This window comes from Canis aureus, chromosome 18 (assembly GCF_053574225.1).
Source record: "Canis aureus isolate CA01 chromosome 18, VMU_Caureus_v.1.0, whole genome shotgun sequence".
Lineage (NCBI taxonomy): Eukaryota > Metazoa > Chordata > Mammalia > Carnivora > Canidae > Canis > Canis aureus.
The window spans coordinates 26,296,313-26,323,062 of NC_135628.1; the positions used below are offsets into that span (position 1 = coordinate 26,296,313).

The following is a 26,750-nucleotide window of genomic DNA, read 5'->3' on the forward strand; positions in this document are numbered from 1 at the left end:
TGTCAAACCACTGGAGTCTCCAAGAAGACTGCCTTTACAGGGACAACTATAGTTAGTTAATGAAGTCAGTATGAATTTACAATCACCTGTGCTGTGCCTGAAGTGTCTCCTCATATGTTTGTTCAAAGGCTTTTTCTCTTGTTAATGACACTATAGTCCGAATGTTTTCCACAGCTTCAGTTGCTATCTTATAAAATAGGACAATAAAATAAAGAAATAAAATTAGTAACAGTTAAACTCTGGTTGTGAATTCCGGTCACTTATACTGGGGGCATATAAAGAATAGTATTAAGTTTTTCTGACAAGTTTTCTTAGCTTCTTTTTTTCTTTCCCAAAAACAAGATAGGAAAATAACATTTTAGGATACTAGGCTTAAGGAAAATTTCTTTTGAAAAGATTCAACCCACTGATCTAAATTCAGTTCCTTTGGAGTCTTCACTGAATTTCTAGTTAAACTGGTTCCATAGGCAGAGAGATCAAACATTAGCATTATGTTCATATGCAATTATGCAAAGAAATTATGAGATAATTCAAGAAAACAGTAGACAGAATCGAATAAATAATTATTTGATTCAGCACAGCAATGCAAATAGCAACCAAAAACTCAGAACACTGCAGAAAAGTAATATGGGTATGGCTATTAAATGCTATATGTTATAGTTGTTTCTTTTTGATATCTGTGAACTTAAGAAGATATTTAATTTAAATATGGTTAATGAGGGATGCCTGGGTGGCTCAGAGGTTGAGCATCTGCCTTTGACTCAGGGCGTGATCCCAGGGTCCAGGATCGAGTCCCACATCAGGCTCCTGCAGAGAACCTGCTTCTCCCTTTGCCTATGTCTCTGTGTCTCTCTCTGTCGCTAACAAAAAGAAAAATCTTTAAAATTAATTAATTTATTTTAGAGACAGAATGAGAGGGAGAGAGCAAGAGAGAGTACATGAGCAGAGGGAAGGGGGCAAAGGGAAAGGGAGAGAAAGAATCATTATGCAGATTCCCTACTGAGTATGGAGCCTGACTTGGGACTCAGTCCCAACACCTCAATATTATCACCTGAGCTGAAATCAGGAGTCAGCCACTTAACTGACTGAGCCACCAAGGCCCCCCAATGCTTTTCCATATTTCTATGATTTTTGAAAAAGAAGGAACAATCACATGGGATCCAAAACAGAGGAGACTTTTGGCTTAGAGTAACTTGTTGGACATGAGAACACATGTTGACTTGAAAGATAAACTTGCTGCTTTCACATTCTATTTCTATAATGGCAGAGTAGAATGTGGGACAGAAGAAGACCTAGGTGGACATCTAGTGTTATTTAAAAAATGACTTGTGTTACAGAAGAGAACCAGATTTCTGGATAGTGGGCAGGACACCTGGATTCTGCTCTCAGTTTTGACTTTGAGTTGTTCTAAATTCTCATTAATTTCAAAGTAAGCCCAAAGAACCCTCCATTTGCAAATGCAGCATTTCTTGCATATGCTGTAGTATGCAAGAAAAATGGGTAAAAATGCTGAAACCTTGAGGAAAAAAATGAGCCAAAAAAATCTTTGTGATCATTTTTCACAATGGAGAAAAGACTAATATCAACATAGAATCCTAGAAAATAGTCTTCTGTAAAAAATCAAAAAACTAATATGGCTATTTTAAGTCTGAAAAATGAAACATTTGACGATTTGTTCAAATTTATATGTGCAACAGAAGAAGAATGAATATATTTTATTGGTCCCTATTCTAAGTTTTGGTGTTTAGTAAATACATTAAAAGCCAATAAGAAAGACACAGATTATTTGTTTGATTAGACTTACTGATGTATAATCAGGGGTTATTCAAATAATCCCGAAAGGAAAAATCGAAGGACACATATACAACTAAAGCTCAGGATATGGGGCAGCCCTGGTGGCTCAGTGGTTTAGTGCCACCTTCAGCCCAGGGTGGGATCCTGGAGACCTGGGATCGAGTCCCATGTCGGGCTCCCTGCATGGAGCCTGCTTCTCCCTCTGCCTGTGTCTCTGCCTCTCTCTCTCTCTATGTCTCTCATGCATAAATAAATAAAAATCTTAAAAAAAGAAACCTGAATTATTAAAAAAATAAAGCTCAGGATATAAAAATTAAGATGAACAAATATATTTAATTAGGGCTCCATTAATTTGGAAGTTGTGATAATTTGCACCACAAGGAGGGCCAAACAACTTTTCACTGTCTCTGAGGCAAATATATCCTATATCCTAAATGGTTCAGTCTGTACTGGCCAAGTTCTTATTTAGTCCAAGGAAGGTGAAAAGGTCCAAGGGTCACACAAACCAGATATTGATGAGTCATATACTTGGCATCCCTATTCATTGTTCATGCTACTTATAATGTGCCAACTATGACAGTCACTGTGATATAGACCATAACTGGTATTAAAATCATTTTCAGGTCAGAGGATGTTCACTCAAGTGATAAAAGTCCTCGAAACTATACCAGGAGAGGAACAGCTTAAAGACCTGGGGATGGAGAGAAGAGAAGAGATGACGACTTGGCATTTACATGTTGCAGCTTCCTAAAGGCTGCCATGAGAAACAGGCCTGGACCTCTGCTGAGATGAAAGCCAAGAAGGGTAGGATAGAAGGCCACCAACAAACGAAGAGACAAACACCAAAACCAAAAACTGCCTATCATCCGAAGGCTTTTCAAAGGTAGGCAGCCTGAGAAAGTAATGCACTGCTTGCCACTGGAGGAAAAGGATGGGTAAAAGATGGACCCTTGATAGAGATGTTGTACAAGGGATTCCTTCTTTGGGTAAGTGGTCGGATCAAATGACATTTCTTTCAATTCTTAGATGCTATGATACTACAGTACTAATGTCCCCTAAACCTCTAATACAATTGTTCATGAGAAACTTAAAGATAACTAAGCATTTCCCAGTAATTAAAACGCTGTTCATTTTGGTCAGTATATAGTCCTTGCTTCTAAAACCTTATTTATGCACTGTCAGTAACAGCGAATTGACTTCTATCCAGTTACTGTTATATTTCCTCTACATTTTGAAAAATAATTATAATTATTTAAGAAAAGTTAATTATTCAACAGAGAATGAGGAATCATGATGTTAGCAAGTTCTCCCATGATATCGTAATATGGCTGGCATTGAGTGCATACTGTCTTCCAGACATTATTCTAAGTATCTTGCATATAATAATGCTAAGTGTTTTGTATAATACTTAGAAAAATCTGCAAGTGGTATTATTATTATTCCCACTTTGCAGAGGAAGAAATTGAAGTCCAGAAAGGTTGATATAACTTGCTCAATTAATCCTATTACTATAGCATTATCTACACCCCATCCTAACTATGCTTTTTTTTTTTTTTTAAGATTTCATTTACTTATTCATGAGAGACACAGAGAGAAAGAGAGAGTCAGAGACACAGGCAGAGGGGGAAGCAGGCCCCACGCAGGGAGCCAGATGTGGGACTCGATCCCTGGTCTCCAGGATCAGGCCCTGGGCTGAAGGCGGTGCTAAACTGCTGAGCCGCCCGGGCTGCCCCTGTATGCATTTCAATACACATATGCCACTTTACAAATTCCTAAGAAAGGAAGTTAGCATACTGTAAAAATGGGAACTCTCACTGTTTTCCTCTTAAAATGTTATGACGGTAACAAGTCTTTATTTTACCTTCCCAGCATGCTTAAGTTCTTGCTTATCCTTGTTGGCAAATCCAGTCATAGCTGTGGTTTCAATCATTCCTGTCAGAGCAAGTATTGGAGCAATACTCAGAATCAAGAGTGTCATCTCCCATCCATATATGAAGGAAATGATAATTGACAGTCCCATGTTAGTTGCATTTTGTGTTAAGACACCAATCCTTGAACCTGTTGCCTATAATAAGACAGATTTTGAGAAAAAAATTAATCTTAAATTTACAAGAAATCTTATTATAGGGACACCTGGGTGGCTTAGTAGTTGAGCATCTGCCTTTGGCTCAGGGTGCGATCCCGGGGTTCTGGGGTAGACTCCCACATTGGGCTTTCTGTGGGGAGCCTGCTTCTCCCTCTGCCTATGTCTCTGCCTCTCTCTGTGTGTCTCTTATGAATAAATAAATAAAATCTTTAAAAAAAAAGAATTCTTAAAGTTTCTTACAAAACAAGCAGGCTTTTTTTAAGATTTATATTTACATTTTTACTTTGAACTTGTACTTAGAAATTAAATAATACCCATACTTAAAAAACTGTCCACTACTAAGGAGTCATTAATGCTTTGTGGGAGAGACGGGGAAGGCAAGAGCAGGGGGAGGGAGAACCAGACACCCCACTGAGCAGGGAGTCAGACATAGGGCTCGATCCCAGGACCCTGGGATCATGACCTAAGCTGAAAGCAGATGCTTGATGGACTGAGCCACCCAGCTGCCCCTGCTTTGTCTATCTTATGTTGGATGTTCCTATCATTCTCTGAATATGTCCTTACTTTCTGACCAAAAATATTCTCCAGGCTCTACCCTTGGAATCTATCATTTCTCCAAGGAGTCCTAGTTCCTTTTGGTGGATAATGTTATTTAGAAGTCAATACATGGTACTAGTTGTGATAGCCATTAATATTGTGAACAGAACTAAGGAATGTGTGTGTAAAGATGTATGCACAAGCTGAAATCTATATTTCTCTCTTTATATGAATCATGAATTCACATCAATATTTCTAATTCCAATCCAGCACCACAAAGTTATTTTCAACTTTCTTCCTTCTTATATTTGTTATCCTGTTCTGCAACAATGGGAAACCTGGCTCCCATTTTTAAAAATAGATTTATGTAATCATACTCTGCATGTAACCAATTTGATATCATGGCCCCTGCTCCTCCCCTGCGTGGACACCTTTCTTCCTCTGTTCCAGCTTGGCTTTCCCATACCTGGCTGCCACATACATGTATGTGTAACTCACCATATGCGGCCTCCAAAACCCAACCCTTTCTTCTTTTTTCGACCAAGGGGCTGGCACTCTTGGTCACTATACTGTAGTAGTGCTGAATTTAGTGATTTATAGTATTCATTAAAGTTTACACTTTGGACATCATGTCTTATATTCCATTTTCTGCATTTTATAATTGGTTTTCACTGATCAAAGGTCTAAAGCAGCATTATCAAGATATATCAAAAAGGAGTTGGAGACATCATGGTATAAGGTAACTTAAAAGAAATTATGAAAAAAATCCCTAATAAGTAGAAATATCTTTATAACTATTTTATGAGAACTGTATGTCTTATGAATCAACTTTTAGTGGGACACATGATAAGTAATCAACCAAAATGTTAAATTCCTTTAATGCTCAGATAAACAAATGAGAATCCATTTACCTAGAAAAGTAGCTATAATCAACAACTGAGTGGGGAGCCCAACACGGGGCTTGGTCCCAGGACCCCGGGATCATGACCAGAACCAAAGGCAGATGCTTGACTGACTAAGCCACCCAGGTGCCCCCAACTTTTCACTATTAAAAATAAAGATGTAAGGCACCTGGGTGGCTCAGTCAGTTAAGTGTCTGCCTTTGGTTACAGTCATGGTCCTGGATCCTGGAATTGAGTCCTGTATCAGGCTCCCCACTGGGTGCCTGCTTCTCCCTGTATGTCTCTGCCTCTCTTTGTGTCTCTCATGAATAAATAAAGAAAATCTTTAAAAAAAAAAGATGTAATAAGCATCGTTGTGCAAAATGTTTATGCTCATCTTATCTTTCCTAATGTTAAATACCTAGAATTATAGTTAAAGAGTATAAACTCTTACATTCTTGATAGATATTATCAAATTGCTTCTCTAGAAGACTATATCAGTTTTCACTAAGGTACCCTCAAATTAGTGTCATTATTAAAATAACAACAAGAAAAAGACTTGCATTCCTCAAGGCTCTGCTTTATTCCTAAAATATTTTTCTGGCTTTAGGTTCAAGATGGCATTTGCTAATCTGCTGTTTCTCTATTTCTCACTAGACTATGAAAGAAAACTTCAAAAAGCAAAAACAAGTAACAAGAGCAAACACCAAACAAACCATGAAATAATGAAAACTAAGATAAACTATTTTAAGTGTCTTAGCCTATTATATTCTAAGACCTAAGAGGTTGAAATACGAATGTTATTTGCTTCTTAATGCTGACTTATACTCTGTCTCTTGAGAGTTGAAAGATGATGCTAGACATACATGATATTGTATGTTATGGGATGAACTGTGTCACTCCCCACCCCCAAATTCGTATGTTGCAGTCCTGACTTCCAGTACTTCAGAATGTCACTGTATTTGAAATGAGGTCTTTAAAGAGGTAATTAAGTTAAAACAAGGTCTCTAGTGTGAGCCCTACTTCAGTGTGACTGATGTTCTTAGAAGAAAAGGAAATTTGAATGCACACATGTGCACACACGGGAAAGACCATATGAGGAAACAGCAATAAGATAGCTGTCTACAAGTCAAGCACAGAGGATTCAAAATGAAACCAATCCTGCCGACACCTTTTTCTTGGGCTTCTAACCTTCAGAACTGTGAGGAAATAAATTACTGTGGTGTAAGCCATCCAGTTTGTGGTACTTTGTTATGGCAGCCCTAGCAAATGAATACACTTACTTGTTCCTTTCCTCCCATCCCCTGCCTTTTGGTGATAGTGGTAGGATAAGAAAAATCTGAATATATTTTTTTCTGTTCCAGGAAGAATTAACAGGAAATAATAGACATCTGGCCTTGAAAAATACTACAAGAACCAAAGGAAAATAGAAAATAGGCTTAAAGACCGAGAGGATAGTGTACCTCTAGAAAGAATTTAGGACTGGAATCCAGGAAATTTAGTTAAACGTCCTTAGATTCTTTAGCAACATGCATAAAGATACAAGTTTTTCTTGGAAATTAAGAACAGGAAGTATGATTAAATAATTCTTTAGATAACAATCTATGGGAATTTGCTAAATGCAAGAGAATACAACTTTTAAAAAAAGATTTTATTTGTTTGAGAGAGAGCACACATGTGTGTGGCAGGGCAGAGCAAGAGGGAGAGAGACTGGCACTGGCCTCAGTCTCATGACCTTGAGATCATTACCTGAGCTGAAACTGAGTTGGCTGCTTAACCAGGTGTGGCATCCGGGCACCTCGAGAATATAACTTTTATAAGAATGTTTATAACATACAAAGAGGAACGGCTAGTATAAGAAAATAAATGAAAGAAAACTCAGAAGGCAATTGTAGAAATAAAATTCCATATGACAGGATTTCTGCTTCTGGTTAACATGGGGTAATAAGAAATGGATTTATTCTCCCATATGAAAAAAAGGCAGAGATGAGAAACAAACAAGGTGAATCCAAGACTGCCCTAGTTTAGCCCTTGAAAGAGCTTCCAGGCTGGAGTGTAGAGTGAGCGTACTGAGACAGAACCCAACAGACTCCCTAAATTAAGTAGACAAAACTGAGAACCTGGGCCATCTAAGAAAGCTAGGGTTTGCAGCACAAAATACCAGAGAAGAGAAAGGCACACAGAAAGAGACATCTGAATATCTGCAGAGGGAAATATAAAAATATCCAGCACCCAAAAATGTTATATTCACAAAGTGTGACATTTAGTCAAAATTTACTACATATATAAAAAAGCAAAACAGGACCCATGATGAATATAAAAATCAATCTTTTGAAATTAACCCAGAACTGACACAAATGTTAAACTTAGTAGATAACGACATTAAAATTATTGGATAACATATATTCAAAAACTTAGGAGATAAGGGACATACAAAAAAGACCCACACCAAAATTTTACAAATGCAAATTTTAGTGTCCATTGTTTTATTGGAGTATAATCATGCCCTTTCTTTACCTATTGTTGTGAGTGGCTGTCTTAGAATTATGGAGTTGAGTATTTGCTAGAGTAACCATACTGTCCTCACTGTGCAGTATCCTAACTTTGTACTGCTGCTCAGTGTGCTACAAATCTGTGATGCAGTTATAATTTGACAGCATGTTTTGTGCCACATGAACTGCTGTACTATGACATTTTATTTTACTTTTAAAAATTCATTGTATGTCCATCATCTAAAAATAAGAAAGGAAGAGATAAGTAGACTTTGAATGTCCTGCTTTTAAGGCATAGTGGACTGTGGATTACTTTTTTAATCAGATGCCACAGTGTTGTGTTTATTATGACACTATATAGTACTAAAAATATACAAAATAGGTCAACATTTCCAGACTAACACTCATAATATTCTTAATTTGTTCAGAAACTTAGAAAATTTAAAATGGAATTTCTCATTTTAGTAGAATTTTGTTTTCTTTTTTTAAAGATTTTATTTTCTTTATTTTAGAGAGAGAGTGAGAGACAGAGAGCATGAGAGAGTGGAGAATCAGAGGGAGAAGCAGACTCCCCGCTTAGTGGGGAGCTTGACACAGGATTCCAAAATCATGATCTGAGCTGAAGGCAGACAACTGATTGAGTCACCCAACCACCTCTTGGTAGAATTTCTTGATAAAACTAAAAGTGAAAATGAAGCTGAAACCAAAGTAAGTTTCTGAGTGGCTCATTCATTAGCTAAGCAAAGAAAATCATTTATGGGTAGTGAATTAATTAAATTATGTTAATTGCAGCAGTGGAAGAAATGTGTTCAGTGAGCATAAACCTATATCAGACGATTAGTCCTTTGGTGAGAACAGTTCCTCAAAAAGTTGACAACACTGCAGCAACACCAATAGTCGATCAGAAACCAGGGAAGTTTTTTAAAATAGTTTTTCCTGGCTCTTGATGGTCTGACATATGTTACTGATACTGCTTAGTTGTTGGTTTTTGAGGAGTCAATGTTGAGTTTGAAGTGATTAAAAAATGTGCTGTTCTAAAAGGTCTGTGTGGAGCACCTATAGGTGATAATATTTTCAAAGAAGTTAAATGAAAATGATGACTAATATAGTTTGAATCACAAGTAACATCAAACTTTTATACACTTTTCATGTCAAGAAGTTAAATCAGGAAATGAGGTCCTAGCTCTGGCTAGAATCCAATCAATTTATCTAGCTCTTGGAGTTAAATGAAATTTTTATGATTTCTTGGGGCAATATAATTATAGTTCTGATGAGAAGAATTCTTGGAACTAACACTGTATCTGTCAGTGGTACATCAAGCATACATCGTGGCATGAATAACACACTTTCTTGTGGAGGAAAATGAGGTAACACTTTTGGGTGATGAAAGGGGGTTGCTAAAATATACAGAAATAGGGTGCCTGGGTGGCTCAGTTGGCTGAGCATCTGCCTTTGACTCAGGTCCTGATCCCCAGGGTCCTGGGACTGAGCCTCACATCAGGTTCCCTGCTCCATGGGGAGCCTGTTTCTTCCTCTCCCTCTGTTCCTTGTCCCTTGCTCATGCTCTCTCTAATAAATAAAATCTTTTAAAAAGTACAGAAATAATACCTTGTAGTTTTGTGGAATCAAGTTTCCCAAAGAATCTCAAATGGATTTGTACCTTTAATAACACTATATATTACACAAAAAATAGTCTGTTGACAGATGTATGGCAATAAGCCATTACTTTAGGCTGAAATAGTATCAGTTAAATTGGTTGTTTTCAATTAGGTATTTTAGGAATCATGTTGTTCTATGACTTTATTTCACTAACATATTTTTCTCATGACTTTCAAAGTAGCAGAGTTTCTAAAAATGGTTAAAAGTATTTTTTGGTGTATATTTTTTGGCCATTAGTAAAGGTTTCAAAGTAATATTTACTATTATGAAGGAGCTATTTTATGAACATTTACCCTAAATCATTTGATAAAATTTAACTGAAATTACATGATGAAGAAACTGAGATGGAATATGTCTTAAGTTGGTAAGATAGGAAATATGACCTTGACTTATTATTTCCTAATTCATCTCTAGTCTAGTGTATTTTGTGAAAAAATAAATAGCAAATTGAACTGGTAAATAATTCTTCCTTCAGTAGAAAGAGTATTCATTCAAGTTATATAGGAATCTGCCTTTATATTGCAAAGCAAAGGTTGATGCGAATTACATGCTAGTAGACATAGTCTCACTCTTGGAAAACTTCTTTGCTTGTCCTACTTTTTAAATTTGACAGCTTTAAAATCTCCCATCAGTATTTCAACCATTTAATCTTTAGCTATTAGTTTTCATTCAATGAAAATGATCTGACTTGCTCAGAAATTATTATGAGACCAACATTTACAAATTGCAACAAGAAATTTTCCAGTGATCAAATGTTATTAGTCAGATGCCTGTTAATAATCAGGCTTTCAAATGTTTTCATTAATTTTTCTCAACCAGAGACAACACTATTTGTCAAAAACAACTAATGAATGTAAGGAGAGTAATGTTGATCTTTCAGTTCTAATTCATTCTTTTGGCTGAAGTAAATACTTGTTAAAAAGAGATGTCATACATGTATAATATAGTTGCTAGTAGGGATGCATATTTCACTGGAATTTTAAAAACTTTGGATGATAGGTAGGAAGAGAAAAATATCAGCAAGGTAAAGAAAAAAAATAGCAAATTTTGTGGAGTGGAGATTCAACTGGAATTATAGGGATATTTCTCCCTAAAGGAATGAACCCTGTCATTCCTAAACAGAAATTGTCATTCAGATCATTCTATTGTGCTACGGAAGATTAATGCTATGCTTATTACTTGACTATTAAGGAAATTTTATCCATCATTTTCCCCCACTTATGCCAATAAAATTGATCTCAGCCCTATTTTATTTTATTTTATTTTTAAAAATATTTTATTTATTTATTCATGAGAGACACAGAGAGAGGCAGAGACACAGGCAGAGGGAGAAGCAGGCTCCATGCAGGGAGCCCGATGTGGGACTCGATTCCGGGTCTCCAGGATTACGCCCTGGGCTGAAGGCAGCGCTAAACCGCTGAGCCACCCAGGCTGCCCTCAGCCCTATTTTAAAATATAAATTATGTCTAATAAATTTAGAGCCTTGCTTTCAAATAATGAAAAGGAGTTTCAGGAAGAAATGAAGATGATGCCACTTTTCCTCTTGAGCTTTTTCTACAACATAAAATTAGTTTTGCAAGCCATTATGGATGTTTGCGAATATTCACAACTGTAACCAACTTGTTCTATTCTCTGGTAAGAAAAAATCTTTTTCTTTCTTTCTTTCTTTCTTTCTTTCTTTCTTTCTTTCTTTCTTTCTTTCTTTCTTTCTTTCCTTTTTTCTTTCTTTCTCTTTCTTTTCTATATTTTTTATTGGAGTTCGATTTGCCAACATATAGTATAACACCCAGTGCTCATCCTGTCAAGTCCCCCCTCAGTGCCCATACCCAGTCACCCCATCACCCCATCCCCCTGCCCACCTCCCCTTCCATTACCCCTTGCTCGTTTCCCAGAGTTAGGAGTCTCTCATGTTCTGTCACCCTCTCTGAAAAATCTATCTTTAGAAGGAAAAACTACACTTTCTTCTTTTATTAAAACTTCTAAATTGTGTGTATGTTTTCACTTGGCTACCTTTTCTTGTCTTACTATTTAATTCTGAACTCTTTTCTCTAACTCATTCTTTGTATCTTCTTTAGTCCTCTGGCTATCCTATTACATATGGTAAATCTTTTTTTTTCCTTTTTTAATTATTATTTATATGATTATATAGTTGACATAGAATGTTACATTAGTTCCAGGCGTACAATGTAGTGATTCAATAACTTTTTTGTTGCTGTTGTTAAAAATATACAGAACTGAAAGGCTTCCTTATATCTTTCATTAAGAGCTCTCAGTTAGCCCTGAAACTTAACTGGTCTTTTTAAGGATGTGGATCATCTTAGTATAGCTTATAAATATGCACAGATACATTTGTGTGCATACATACACACTACATATATACACCATTTTAAGAATAAAAGAAGCCCTCCATCCCCACCAAAAAAAGCGATATACATACTCCTTGGATCTGTGCTATATCTATGGCTAATATTGATGTCAAGGCTCCTGTGCTGTTTTCCTTATCATCAAACCAGGAAATATCCTAGAGAAAAAGGAGAATTAACATTGGTTATAAAAAAAAACAAAAAAAAAAAAAAAAAAAAAAACCAAAACACAACCAAACCAAACCAAAATAAAAAACTTCATGGTTATTAAAAAGATTCTTTTCTGATTTGTGAGTCGGGTGTAATAAGTCAGAAGACATTTATCTGTCCCCCCACTCTCAGTATTTAATTCTTATAAATACTATGAATCAAATGACCTTTGTTTCTTCACACAGATTTATATTTAGATACAAAATGAAGAATGTATTATTGGAACCATCACCAATACTACAAGACTGTACAATAATCAACATAAAATGGTCATTTTGAATGACAAAGTAAGTTGTAATTATATTCCATAAGTAATTTGTGAAGAGCAGACTATTTCAAATGTTTTTTTTACGATTTTCTTTATTTATTCATGAGAGGCACACACACACAGAGACAGACAGACAGACAGACAGAGACACAGGCAGAGGGAGAAGCAGACTCCATGCAGGGAGCCCGACATGGGACTTGATCCAGGGTCTCCAGGATCACGCCCTGGGCTGAAGGTGGCGCTAAACCGCTGAGCCACCAGGGCTGCCCAACTATTTCAAATGTTAATGCACAAAACAATTTAGAAATATTTCCAAGGAAGAACAAATATTGTTAAAATGCCTACATTATCCAAAGCAACTTACACATTTAATAAAATCCCTATCAAAATACCACCAGCATTTTTCACAGAGCTAGAACAAACAATCCCAAAATTTGTAAGGAATCACCCAAAGACCCCAAAGCAGCCTTAAAAAATAAAAGCAAAGCTGGAGGCATTACAATTCTAGACTACAAACTGTGTTAGAAGACAGAATGGTACTGGCATCAAGATGGTATGGTACTGGCACAAAGAACAGACACACAGATCACTGGAACAGAACAGAAAAATCCAGAAATGGACCCACAAGTCTATGGTCAACTAATTTTAGACAAAGCAGGAAAGAGTATTCAATGGAAAAAGTCTCTTCAACAAATGGTGTTGGGAAAACTGGACAGAGATATACAGAAGAATGAAATTGGACTACTTTCTTACACCATACACAAAAACAAATACAAAATGGATGAAAGGCCTAAATGTGAGACTGGAAACCATCAAAATCTTAGAGAGGAACACAGGCAATAACCTCTTTGACATTACCTGTAGCAATTTCATACTAGATAGACATGTCTCTGGAGACAAGGAAAACAAAAGCAAAAATGAATTATTGGAACTTCATCAAGATACAAAGCTGCTGCATAGTGAAGGAAATAATCAACAAAACTAAAAGACAACCTATGGAACTGGATAAGTTATCTGTAAATGACATATCTGATAAAGACTTAGTATCCAAAATCTATAAAAAATTTATCAAACTCAACACCCCAAAATAAATATTCCTTTTAAGAAATGGGCAGAAGTCATGAACAGACATTTTTTCCAAAGAAGACATATAGATCCCTAACAGACACATGAAAAGATGCTCAACATCACTCATTAACAGGGAAATACAAATCAAAGTCATGATGAGATACCACCTTATACCTGTCAGAATGGCTAAAATCAACAACATAGGAGACAGCAGATGTTGGTAAGGATGTGGAGAAAGGGGAAACCTCTTACACAGGTGGTGAGAAGGCAGCCACTGTGGAAAATAATATGGAGATTCCTAAAAAAGTTAAAAGTGGAACTGCCCTATTACCCAGCAATCACACTACTCAGTATTTACCCAAAGGATACCAAAATGCTGATTTGAAGGGGCACATCCACCCTGATGTTTATAGCAACATTATCAACAATAGCCAAATTACAGAAAAAACCCAAATGTCCACTGACAGACAGATGAATGGATAAAGAAGAGGTGATACACACACACACACACACACACACACACACACACACAGACATATTGTGTAATAGAATATTACTCAGTCATCAAAAAGAATGAAATCTTGCCATTTACAACAGGATAGAACTACAGTGTATTATGCAAAGCAAAATAAGTCAGTCAGAGAAAGATAAGCACTGTATGATTTTACTCTTATGTAGAATTTAAGAAACAAAACATATACACATAGGGGGAAGGAAAAAAGAAAGGAAAGCAAATTATAAGAGACTCTTAAGTAGAGAGAACACACTGAGGGTTGATGGAGGGATGTGCGTGGAGGATGGGCTAAATGGGTGATGGGTATTCGGGAGGGTACTGATGATGAGCACTGGATGTTGTAGGTGAATCACTAAATACTACATCTACAACCAATTTTACCATATATGTTAACTAGCTAGAATTTAAATAAAACTTGAAATTAAAAAAAAAATATTTCCAAACCTTTCTGTCTTAAGCTGATTAATGATAAAAGTCTATCTCCTTCTCTTTAGGATACACATAGGCAAGATTTTCCCTGACACTTCATATTACTCCCTAGATTGTATAAGCACTGGGCCTTGTGAGAGGCTAACAAGGCAAAAAGGCCAATGTAAAACCCCCGTGGCCAGGAAGCATGCAATCTGAAGGAGATAGGTCAAAAATACAAGCAATAAAAGCATAATATTATAGCCAATTTCATTTTCAACAGCAAATAGAGATAATACTTCTCAGCACTTCTCAGCCTGAGGAATTCTGATTTTCTTTTATTAGCTATTGAATGTTTCCTCCCACTCACTCAAACCACTTATATCTCTTGTGGATTAAAATCATATGGAGCCTGGCTCTGAAAAATGACTTATTCTTAGTAAGTGAAGAGCAAAAGAATTGTTGGTTTATAACTCAGCCAGGACTCTGACACCCAGGTTACATGTTTCTGCCAACAAAGTAAACAGAAGCATAACAGAAAGAGAGCTGTGCATTAATCACACAGTTATGTGAGAAGAAAGTTCCTATGGAGGAATATGGCAAGAGCAAGGGTGGGTACTACCCCAGAATGACAGCACTATTCTGCAAGCCCTTGTTGGGAAGGTGTTCCAAATAGTTGAGGATACAAGATACCCAAAGGGCATCCTACAGAGTCTGCACTACCAATCATCACTTTGAAAACAACCCCGCTCAAGAGCCTAACACGTTGTGAACACGCATCAACATCGATAATAACTATAGCATTCTTGAACTGGAAGACATTACCTGTTTTTTAATTGTATACTCAAAAAAATTAAGACAAACTTTACATTTTCTAATTATTTCTATATTTCAACATGGCAAGGAATACACAAAGAAATTTTAGTTACAATGTAAAGTAAATATCTGGGAAGGATAATTTATTGTGGAATATTACATTCTTGATTCTAGAGTAACTTGTATAACACACTCTCGGTCACTATCTGATGTCTAATCTGCAAGATGTCCAAAATTACTTTCCAACAAGTCAGCAATGTGTACTCTAGGTCCTGCATTCCAATATAGGTAATATATACTAAAACACTTAGAATTTCTGGAACATAGCTGTTGTTGAGTAAAAGTTAACTTGCTTTTTCTTCTCCTGATGGTCAAATGATTGTAAGTAAAGACAATCGAGTTTTTGATACTAGTAAATCCATTTTTCCTGTCAATAACTATACTACAAGTAAAAAATTTTACAATAACACCATGATGTATAAATTTTTGGTATGCATTTTCTCAATTAATCATCATAACTGTATGAGGTAGATAGTATGACTATCCATGTTTTAAAAATGAAGAAGCCAAGGTACTGAGCGATTGAATAACTTGCCCAAGACCACATAGCTGGCAAGTGCAAGTGAGGCTAGTATTTGAACCTAGGCAGCCAGATGCTAGAGTTTTTAGTCAACTATCAGGTTTTACCTCCCATTTAACTGAAATATTACAGGTGACGCACAGTTACCTGTTTCTCCTGATTCAGGACTTTTTACCTCAAATCTTTACCTCAAAGTAGCTTTTTGAGATCCCTTAGTGATCACCATTAATTTTATCATCTCATGATTTAAAGATCCCTAAAGAAGCCCTAGCCAATCTAATTTAAAGAGAAATAGGCAAAAATATGTATCTTTTCAGAAATCCAACAGACCTACAGGTCAATATTTATCATTAAGAAATATAAATTTAGCTTTGAGCAATGAATTATTTACAACCCTTGAAGTCAGCAACACTTAGAACATTCTTTTTAACTGGAAGGATGTCAAGTAATCAAATAAAATAACAGATTTTATATCTACAAAAGACCACACCTGATTCTGTAAATACCTCTACCTCAAATGAGGTTTCAAAATAGTTATAAAAAACAGTGCAAGTCTCAGCATGCATTCTAAGCCTTAAAAAGTTTTAGGACAAAAAACAGGTAATAAGAGTTAGGCAAAACTGCACATTAGGAATGTCCCTTACTATAGACAAAACTGAAATTGGGAAGGTATTTATAAAGAAAAGGCCAAATATACGACTCTTCTTTTCCTCCAATTTTAAAAAACAAAGATAAGGAGCAAAAAGAATGGTACAGCATGAAGAGAGAAAATAAACAATGAGCTGAAAGGGGCTGGGTTGAATTTATGAGTGAATTTAATAACATCTGCTGAATAGACCAGAGTTTCTCTGTGTGTGTCTTTGAATGTGCATGTTTCTTGAAGGATCAGAGTTTTTGGTTTATAAATTGGGCATTCTTATGGGCAGAGGCTATTTTATCCAAGAATGTTACTGTCCAGCTATACACATGGCTAATGGTAGGCAGAGTATTAATGTCTAGTATCAACCTTCAGGATATTGGATTAACAATAACCACTGGGTTAAACTGGCTCCTGGACCTGAGACTTCACCAAAAGCATGCCATTAATGTCTAGCTACACAGTTCAAAGCAATGTTTGAAAAAGTTATATACATCCTTTTGTTCAAAACATTCAGGCATTCAGGGAACATTGTAAAAAATTCCTGGAAACTTAAAATACATTTTCTTGAATGTGGAAAAACATAAATTCATACAGAAACACAAAAATGGGCAAAAATTGTCAATAAGTGAAAAATATAGTATTAGTGATTAAAATCCCACCTAAAAAAATAAAATCCCACCTAATTTCATCAAAGATGAGGGAAGGATATAAAGTATTCATAAATAAAAAGCAAAATTAAAGTACAAGTTCAACTTGAGCAGTTGTGCAGGCATTACATGATTTTATGATCCCTCAAGGAGATTTTTGTTTTTCTGGATTAAGGAGAGTCTTCAATTATCTCTGACAGATCTTTGAGCAGTGAGTGTCAGGCACCAGCTGCTTCAAAGCATCAAGTTGCTATGGGAAACCTTGCTCTGGCTTTACTGACTTTTGTAGCTTATAGTTCCCCAAGAGTACAAAAACCTAGGAATTTTGTTACATGGCAGTCTTCTGAGCACTACTGCTAACTGTCACAAGATGTAAAAACTGGTTTTGACGATTCAGCTGGAGTGGCAGTAATTCTACTTCTGACAAGAAATGACCTCAGCAGGAAGCTATTTGCTCCTGCCCAGGGAGCTCTGGAGACAGAAAGTATGATGAAGGGCTCCAAATGATTACTGGCTTTCAAGGAACCCAATATATACCTCAGCCTCCTGAAAGAATTTTAGAAATGCCAGTCTGAGACATTCCTGCCATTTGCCCCCAACCTTCACTTCTCAAGATTACTACTGGATCTACCTAGTTTTAGTTCTTTCCTAGGTGTGACTGACCATCTGTGTATGTGAGGTCAACCTGCCAGGGAGCCTGCTACCTGAATTCTTTTCTGATGAAGGACAGAGACTCTGGCTGCTTTCAAAAGTGCAGAGTGAAAAAACTTAAGCTATGCACATGGATGAGACTAGAGAAATTAACTCCTCCTTCTCAAATATGTTCCCTGAGATATTATAACTCTTCTCAGTTTTTATATGGTCTTTCAATCTGATCCAGAACAGTACATTATACATTAAAAAACTGTCAAGATAAACACAAGGAAAAAGGAATAGACTCTAAATCCTATTTTCTATAAGTTGTATTTTCAAACATAACAATTTTGGACTTGCTTCTATTAGAAAAGTATACTGTAAGAATTCTGATGTTAGATGCTGCTTAGAAACAAAAAGGATGCTTTTAAGGGATCAAAGGAAAGATTATGTCAAGAAATTGACAAAACTACAACTACTTGAAAACTACAAGTTGGAATATTTAAAAATACATTTTAAATAAAATAAGAAAAAAAATCAACACTGACCTGATATAATATGGCTTTAAATGCCAAATGTCTTAATCTCATGGTTAAAATTTCCCCTGCTCTGCCATAAAATAATCCCTGGAAAACAAAAAGAAAATCTATATTTATTCTTAATTCTCTTTTATATTTCTTTGTAACATTTAGTCACTACATTTACTTATTTATATTTTATTATATTATTATTTTTAACTCAGAGAGAATGACACAAAAAATAATCATGTTCAAACTTGCTTAATTCATTAAAAACTTACCTGAAAGAAATAACTGACAAAGGAAATAACACTCAAAATGACAAATATCATGGAATACATTTCAGCATCATGCTTTAATGTGGTTTTATCATCATTTTCAAACATCTGAAAAGAAATAGATTTTTTATCAGGTGATTGGAAGAAAATATAAAAAGAGGAAGAAAAAACTAAAATGTCTATCCATCAGGAATTTTTGAACAGATTTCAACATAATAAGATTATATGTACATTTCTGGAGAAAAGACGTATATCATTATTCTATCCACTACATTCATTACATATGATAAAAAATGATTTGCTGTCAACTTTCTCTCTTAAACTATGTAAATATGAGATCAGACGAGTCTTCTGTTATTATTATCATAGTATATTTTCAAAGAAACTTCCAGTTTGTTTGAATTACTATTTCTAATAATTGCTAATAACTTAGGTTTCTTACTATTCTTCTATTTAAGGTACTACCTTGCAATCTGGGAGACCTTAAAATATGTCCCTAGGCATTGTTCCTAAAATTAGTAATTATACATATATTGGCATCTATACTGACAAAGCATAGCTGTGCAAATCTGAGACTGAAGACAACGTGACTGGGTTCTTGAATTCATCAACCTCCTGAGTTCCTTGGCACAATCCCAAGCTCTTGTTATTTCCTCTCCTTGAGCTGGTGGTAATAAAAAATGGCCATTGTTTGGACTAGTTGAGAGAAGAGTAGTTGTATTTGTCTATTTTATTGCTTCAGTGCTTTGGAATGCTGATACAGCACTGGAGTCAAAATTAGAAAACAAAGTAATTTCTTTACTGATTGCCCAGTCAACAAGGCCCAGCCAAGACTTCACAATAGAGGCTGGTTTATCCCCTGAGAGAACATTAGTTAACCTTCCTATTACGGATCCAACACTATGGGTGATCCACCGCAAGTCCCAATTTCCCCAGAGCTGGGTCAGAGTACAACAGGTCTGTTCTCTCAGGCTTTATTTTGCTTAAAATGCTTAAAAATATTAGCAAGTTAGCTTTACTTACAGTTATGATTTTAGCAAAGATGATGGCAAATACTGGATGAACAGCTCCATTTAGAACAGCAGCCAGTGTCCCCAGAAACACAGAAAGCCATTCAGACTTGATTAATTTAAAAATTTTAAACAGAGAAACTTCAGGAAGACCTGGCTATGAATAAAATGCTTTAGTTAAAACTTCAGTTTGAGAGCATAATGGAACCTACAGAAGTTAGTTAATCTTAAACAGATTTATAATGTAAAATATCATAAATAATAGGTGGCAGAGTTAAAATTAGAATATTTCTCAGAAAATGCTCCACATCACTTGCCATCAGAGAAATACAAATCAAAACCACAATGAGATACCACCTCACACCAGTGAGAATGGGGAAAATTAACAAGACAGGAAACCACAAATGTTGGAGAGGATATGGAGAAGGGGGAACCCTCTTGTACTGTTGGTGGGAATGTGAACTGGTGTAGCCACTCTGGAAAACTGTGTGGAGGTTCCTCAAAGAGTTAAAAATAGATCTGCCCTACGACCCAGCAATTGCACTGCTGGGGATTTACCCCAAAGATACAGATGCAATGAAACGCCGGAACACCTGCACCCCAATAGCAGCAATGTCCACAATAGCCAAACTGTGGAAGGAGCCTCGGTGTCCATCAAAAGAAGAATGGATAAAGAAGCTGTGGTCTATGTATACAATGGAATATTATTCAGTCATTGGAAATGACAAATACCCACCATTTACTTCAAGGTGGATAGAACTGGAGGGTGTTACGCTGAGTGAAGTAAGTCAATCGAAGAAGGACAAACATTATATGGTTTCATTCATTCGGGGAATATAAAAAATAGTGAAAGGGATTATGGGGGAAAGGAGAGAAAATGAGTGGGAAATATAAGAGAGGGTGACAAAATATGAGAGACTCCTAACTCTGGGAAACAAACAAGGGGTAATGGAAGGGGAGGTGGGTGGGGGGATGGGGTGACTGGGTGATGGGCACTGAGGGGGCACTGGATGGGATGAGCACTGGGTGTTATACTATGTTGCCAAATAGAACTCCAATTAAAAAATACACAAAAAAAAGAATATTTCTCAGAAAAATTTTGCCACCCATATTACTTGATGTCCTCAATATGTAGAAGAATCTTACCCCAAACTATTTGTGCAATTTATCCTTTTGGTATTTCACTGTTACTGTCATTTAAAAAGTACAGATTAACTTACAAATTCTGACAGCTAAGATTCACAGAAGAAATGACAGACATATTTCTTTATTTCTGTTAAACTAGATGGAATATTATACCCTAGGATAAGACAAAAGGAACTAAGCATAGATAGGAAGTAAAAATTTTACTAGAATTTCAGGCTTGAAAATTTTCCAGTTTCATGACTTATTTACAGAAACATTTTTTTCTTGTTTTGGGGTTCCCATTTACAAGGAAAATGCTGCAATATCTGAGCATATTACTTAAACTCCCCAAGCTTCAGTTTCTTCATCTTTCTGAGAGTGATGATATCAGTTCCTATCTTCTAGGATTATTTTTAGAATTGAGTTTAATTCAGTATTATTATAGAAGAAGGATTATATTATGTAAAATCTCAGGTCTTATGCAGAGAGAACACTGCAAGTAACCCTTCTGGTAGTATATCTGTCAGCCCTTTATGGGATGTGTGGAGGGTTAATGAGGAGGGAGCGGTCATGATCATTAGATTTCTCCTTGCTCTTGTCCAGCATGTGTAGTAGATTTATTTCAGAAATCTAAAAAATCTTGTAAATAACTTTGTTATGAGTGATTATTTTGAATGAGAAAGCAGATATTAAAACTTCCTCTTGGCCTTCACTCTTGAAATCATGGCATTTATGAACCTAATAAGAGAATTCTTCAGGAACAACTATAAAATAGTTTGTAATTCTTGCTTTAATCTTAGTCTGGCAACTATAATGTAAACTGTATTGTTTGAACAATAGAACTTTTAAAATTCTACAGCTTTTATGATCTATTTTCAGGATGGGTTAACCACAGTTACATTGGGTTACTTAATAATTTGACTATTATCTTTCCTCTGAAGTTTTCTGAATATCATCATTACAAAAAGCCTCAATTTTCAGTTAGGTGACTGTTCAAAAGAATATACAGAAATTTAAAAAGTGGGACAGCCCGGGTGGCTTAGCGGTTTAGCGCTGCCTTTGGCCCAGGGCCTGATCCTGGGCATCTGGGATCAAGTCCCTCATCGGGCTCCCTGCATGGAGCCTGCTTCTCTCTCTGCCTGTTTCTGCCACTCTCTCTCTCTCTCTCTCTCTGTGTGTGTCTCTCATGAATAAATAAGTAAAATCTTAAAAAAAAAAAAAAGAAATTTAAAAAGTTGCATACCAACTCATTGTCAAGCACTGAGCACAGATTTTTCATCAAATTCTTTATAAAATTACCTCATTTTGTAATGAAGCTAAGATTTAGTGTGTTCTAGTACCTAACACCAGTAAGTTAGAGACAGCAAATGTACGCAAGCTCTCTCACTCCTACAGAATAATTTAGCCCTTTGACTTTGGAAAAATATACAATAACAGGTAAAAAATGGGTATTACTTAAATAATGTTATAAAGATAGAATAAGAGGAGGGGCAAGATGGCGGAAGAGTAGGGTCTCCAAATCACCTGTCTCCACCAAATTACCTAGAAAACCTTCAAATTATCCTGAAAATCTATGAATTCGGCCTGAGAATTAAAGAGAGACCAGCTGGAATGCAACAGTGAGAAGAGTTCGCGCTTCTATAAAGGTAGGAAGACGGGAAAAAAGAAATAAAGAAACAAAGGCATCCCCCCCCCCCAAAAAAAAAAAGAAAAAAAAAAAGAAAAAAAAAAAAAGAAACAAAGGCCTCCAAGGGGGAGGGTCCCCGCGAGGAGCCGGGCTGAGGCCGGGGCGAGTGTCCCCAGGACAGGAGAGCCCCGTCCCGGAGAAGCAGGAGCTGCACCGACCTTCCCGGGCGGAAAGGGGCTCGCAGGGAGGTGGAGCAGGACCCAGGAGGGCGGGGATGCCCTCGGGTTCCCTGAGACAGTAACAGCAACTGCGCGCCCAGGAGAGTGCGCCGAGCTCCCTAAGGGCTGCAGCGCCCACGGCGGGACCCGGCGGGACCCGGAGCAGCTCGGAGGGGCTCGGGCAGAGGAAGAGGCTCCGTGCAGAGGGGGCTGCGTGGTTCCAGGAGCAGCTCGGAGGGGCTCGGGGGCGGCTCGGGGGAGGGGGTTGCGCGGCCGGGAGCGTGAATCCAACAGCGCAGGCCCCGGAGCACAGGGCGCCGGGACACAGCCCAGGATCCGGCCTCCCCCGGGACAAGCAGAGGCCCGGAGGGCCCAGGACCGCAAGGACGCTCCTGCCCCAGCTGAGCAGATCAGCGGCCCCGCCCGGAGCCTCCAGGCCCTGCAGACGGAGTTCCTGCCGGAGCTGAATCCAGGGCTGCAGAGCTGGACCCGCCACTAGGGCTGTTGCTCCTGGGGCCTCACGGGGTAAACAACCCCCACTGAGCCCTGCACCAGACAGGGGCACAGCAGCTCCGCCAACTGCTAACACCTGAAAATCAGCACAACAGGCCCCTCCCCCAGAAGACCAGCTAGACTGACAACTTCCAGGAGAAGCCAAGGGACTTAAAGTACAAAGAATCAGAAGATACTCCCCCGTGGTTCTTTTTTTTGTTGTTGTTTTGTTTTGTTTTGTTTTGCTTTTTGATTTGTTTCCTTCCCCCACCCCCCTTTTTTCTCCTTTCTTTCTTTTTCTTTCTCTTTTTCTTTTTTTTCGTTTTTTTCTTCCTTTTTTTTCTCTTTCTCTTTTCTTTCCTTCTTTCTCTCCTCTCTTTTTCTCCTTTTCCCAATACAACTTGCTTTTGGCCACTCTGCACTGAGCAAAATGACTAGAAGGAAAACCTCACCTCACAAGAAAGAATCAGAAACAGTCCTCTCTCCCACAGAGTTACAAAATCTGGATTACAATTCAATGTCAGAAAGCCAATTCAGAAGCACTATTATACAGCTACTGGTGGCTCGAGAAAAAAGTATAAAGGACTCAAGAGACTTCATGACTGCAGAATTTAGAGCTAATCAGGCAGAAATTAAAAATCAATTGAATGAGATGCAATCCAAACTAGAAGTCCTAACGACGAGGGTTAACGAGGTGGAAGAACGAGTGAGTGACATAGAAGACAAGTTGATAGTAAAGAGGGAAACTGAGGAAAAAAGAGACAAACAATGAAAAGACCATGAGGATAGATTAAGGGAAATAAACGACAGTCTGAGGAAGAAAAACTTACGTTTAATTGGTGTTCCCGAGGGCGCCGAAAGGGACAGAGGGCCTGAATATGTATTTGAACAAATTCTAGCTGAAAACTTTCCTAATCTGGGAAGGGAAACAGGCATTCAGATCCAGGAAATAGATCCCCCCCTAAAATCAATAAAAACCGTTCAACACCTCGACATTTAATAGTGAAGCTTGCAAATTCCAAAGATAAAGAGAAGATCCTTAAAGCAGCAAGAGACAAGAAATCCCTGACTTTTATGGGGAGGAGTATTAGGGTAACAGCAGACCTCTCCACAGAGACCTGGCAGGCCAGAAAGGGCTGGCAGGATATATTCAGGGTCCTAAATGAGAAGAACATGCAGCCAAGAATACTTTATCCAGCAAGGCTCTCATTCAAAATGGAAGGAGAGATAAAGAGCTTCCAAGACAGGCAGCAACTAAAAGAATATGTGACCTCCAAACCAGCTCTGCAAGAAATTTTAAGGGGGACTCTTAAAATTCCCCTTTAAGAAGAAGTTCAGTGGAACAGTCCACAAAAACAAGGACTGAATAGATATCATGATGACACTAAACTCATATCTCTCAATAGTAACTCTGAATGTGAACGGGCTTAATGACCCCATCAAAAGGGGCAGGGTTTCAGACTGGATAAAAAAGCAGGACCCATCTATTTGCTGTCTACAAGAGACTCATTTTAGACAGAAGGACACCTACAGCCTGAAAATAAAAGGTTGGAGAACCATTTACCATTCGAATGGTCCTCAAAAGAAAGCAGGGGTAGCCATCCTTATATCAGATAAACTAAAATTTACCCCGAAGACTGTAGTGAGAGACGAAGAGGGACACTATATCATACTTAAAGGATCTATTCAACAAGAGGACTTAACAATCCTCAATATATATGCCCCGAATGTGGGAGCTGCCAAATATATCAATCAATTATTAACCAAAGTGAAGAAATAGCTCTTTCTATACTCGATAGGTCTTCTAAGCACAACATCTCCAAAGAAACGAGAGCTTTAAATGATACACTGGACCAGATGGATTTCACAGATATCTACAGAACTTTACATCCAAACTCAACTGAATACACATTCTTCTCAAGTGCACATGGAACTTTCTCCAGAATAGACCACATATTGGGTCACAAATCGGGTCTGAACCGATACCAAAAGATTGGGATCGTCCTCTGCATATTCTCAGACCATAATGCCTTGAAATTAGAACTAAATCACAACAAGAAGTTTGGAAGGACCTCAAACACGTGGAGGTTAAGGACCATCCTGCTAAAAGATGAAAGGGTCAACCAGGAAATTAAGGAAGAATTAAAAAGATTCATGGAAACTAATGAGAATGAAGATACAACCGTTCAAAATCTTTGGGATGCAGCAAAAGCAGTCCTAAGGGGGAAATACATCGCAATACAAGCATCCATTCAAAAACTGGAAAGAACTCAAATACAAAAGCTAACCTTACACATAAAGGAGCTAGAGAAAAAACAGCAAATAGATCATACACCCAAGAGAAGAAGGGAGTTAATAAAGATTCGAGCAGAACTCAACGAAATCGAGACCAGAAGAACTGTGGAACAGATCAACAGAACCAGGAGTTGGTTTTTGAAAGAATTAATAAGACAGATAAACCATTAGCCAGCCTTATTAAAAAGAAGAGAGAGAAGACTCAATAAAATCATGAAAGAGAAAGGAGAGATCACTACCAACACCAAGGAAATACAAACGATTTTAAAAACATATTATGAACAGCTATACGCCAATAAATTAGGCAATCTAGAAGAAATGGACGCATTCCTGGAAAGCCACAAACTACCAAAACTGGAACAGGAAGAAATAGAAAACCTGAACAGGCCAATAACCAGGGAGGAAATTGAAGCAGTCATCAAAAACCTCCCAAGACACAAGAGTCCAGGGCCAGATGGCTTCCCAGGGGAATTTTATCAAATGTTTAAAGAAGAAGCCATACCTATTCTCCTAAAGCTGTTTGGAAAGATAGAAAGAGATGGAGTACTTCCAAATTCGTTCTATGAGGCCAGCATCACCTTAATTCCAAAACCAGACAAAGACCCCACCAAAAAGGAGAATTACAGACCAATATCCCTGATGAACATGGATGCAAAAATTCTCAACAAGATACTGGCCAATAGGATCCAAGAGTACATTAAGAAAATTATTCACCATGACCAAGTAGGATTTATCCCTGGGACACAAGGCTGGTTCAACACCCGTAAAACAATCAATGTGATTCATCATATCAGCAAGAGAAAAACCAAGAACCATATGATCCTCTCATTAGATGCAGAGAAAGCATTTGACAAAATACAGCATCCATTTCTGATCAAAACTCTTCAGAGTGTAGGGATAGAGGGAACATTCCTCGACATCTTAAAAGCCATCTATGAAAAGCCCACAGCAAATATCATTCTCAATGGGGAAGCACTGGGAGCCTTTCCCCTAAGATCAGGAACAAGACAGGGATGTCCACTCTCACCACTGCTATTCAACATAGTACTGGAAGTCCTAGCCTCAGCAATCAGACAACAAAAAGACATTAAAGGCATTCAAATTGGCAAAGAAGAAGTCAAACTCTCCCTCTTCGCCGATGACATGATACTCTACATAGAAAACCCAAAAGCCTCCACCCCAAGATTGCTAGAACTCATACAGCAATTCGGTAGCGTGGCAGGATACAAAATCAATGCCCAGAAATCAGTGGCATTTCTATACACTAACAATGAGACTGAAGAAAGAGAAATTAAGGAGTCAATCCCATTTACAATTGCACCCAAAAGCATAAGATACCTAGGAATAAACCTAACCAAAGATGTAAAGGATCTATACCCTCAAAACTGTAGAACACTTCTGAAAGAAATTGAGGAAGACACAAAGAGATGGAAAAATATTCCATGCTCATGGATTGGCAGAATTAATATTCTGAAAATGTCAATGTTACCCAGGGCAATATACACGTTTAATGCAATCCCTATCAAAATACCATGGACTTTCTTTAGAGAGTTAGAACAAATTATTTTAAGATTTGTGTGGAATCAGAAAA

At 37.4% G+C, this 26,750-nt stretch overlaps 1 protein-coding gene across 17 annotated transcripts in view; it reads right to left on the reverse strand.

Moving 5' to 3' along the window:
* Positions 1-26,750, reverse strand: part of ABCB5 (ATP binding cassette subfamily B member 5) — a 154,631-nt gene that overhangs the window by 28,115 nt on the left and 99,766 nt on the right. For 11 of the 17 annotated variants that reach the window (XR_013356749.1, XM_077856583.1, XM_077856580.1 and 8 more), the window contains 6 exons: positions 19,416-19,559; positions 18,396-18,500; positions 18,145-18,222; positions 11,887-11,970; positions 3,656-3,859; positions 87-187 (listed from right to left, as the gene is read on the reverse strand). Coding sequence is in view for 12 of the 17 variants with exons in the window: in XM_077856583.1 (XP_077712709.1) it covers positions 87-187; positions 3,656-3,859; positions 11,887-11,970; positions 18,145-18,222; positions 18,396-18,500; positions 19,416-19,559 (716 nt within the window). In the remaining 5 variants the exon portion in view is untranslated. Of the gene's footprint in view, positions 1-86; positions 188-3,655; positions 3,860-11,886; positions 11,971-18,144; positions 18,223-18,395; positions 18,501-19,415; positions 19,560-26,750 lie in introns of those variants that run through there. The other 6 variants (XR_013356751.1, XR_013356750.1, XM_077856584.1 and 3 more) reach the window with 4 other exon arrangements.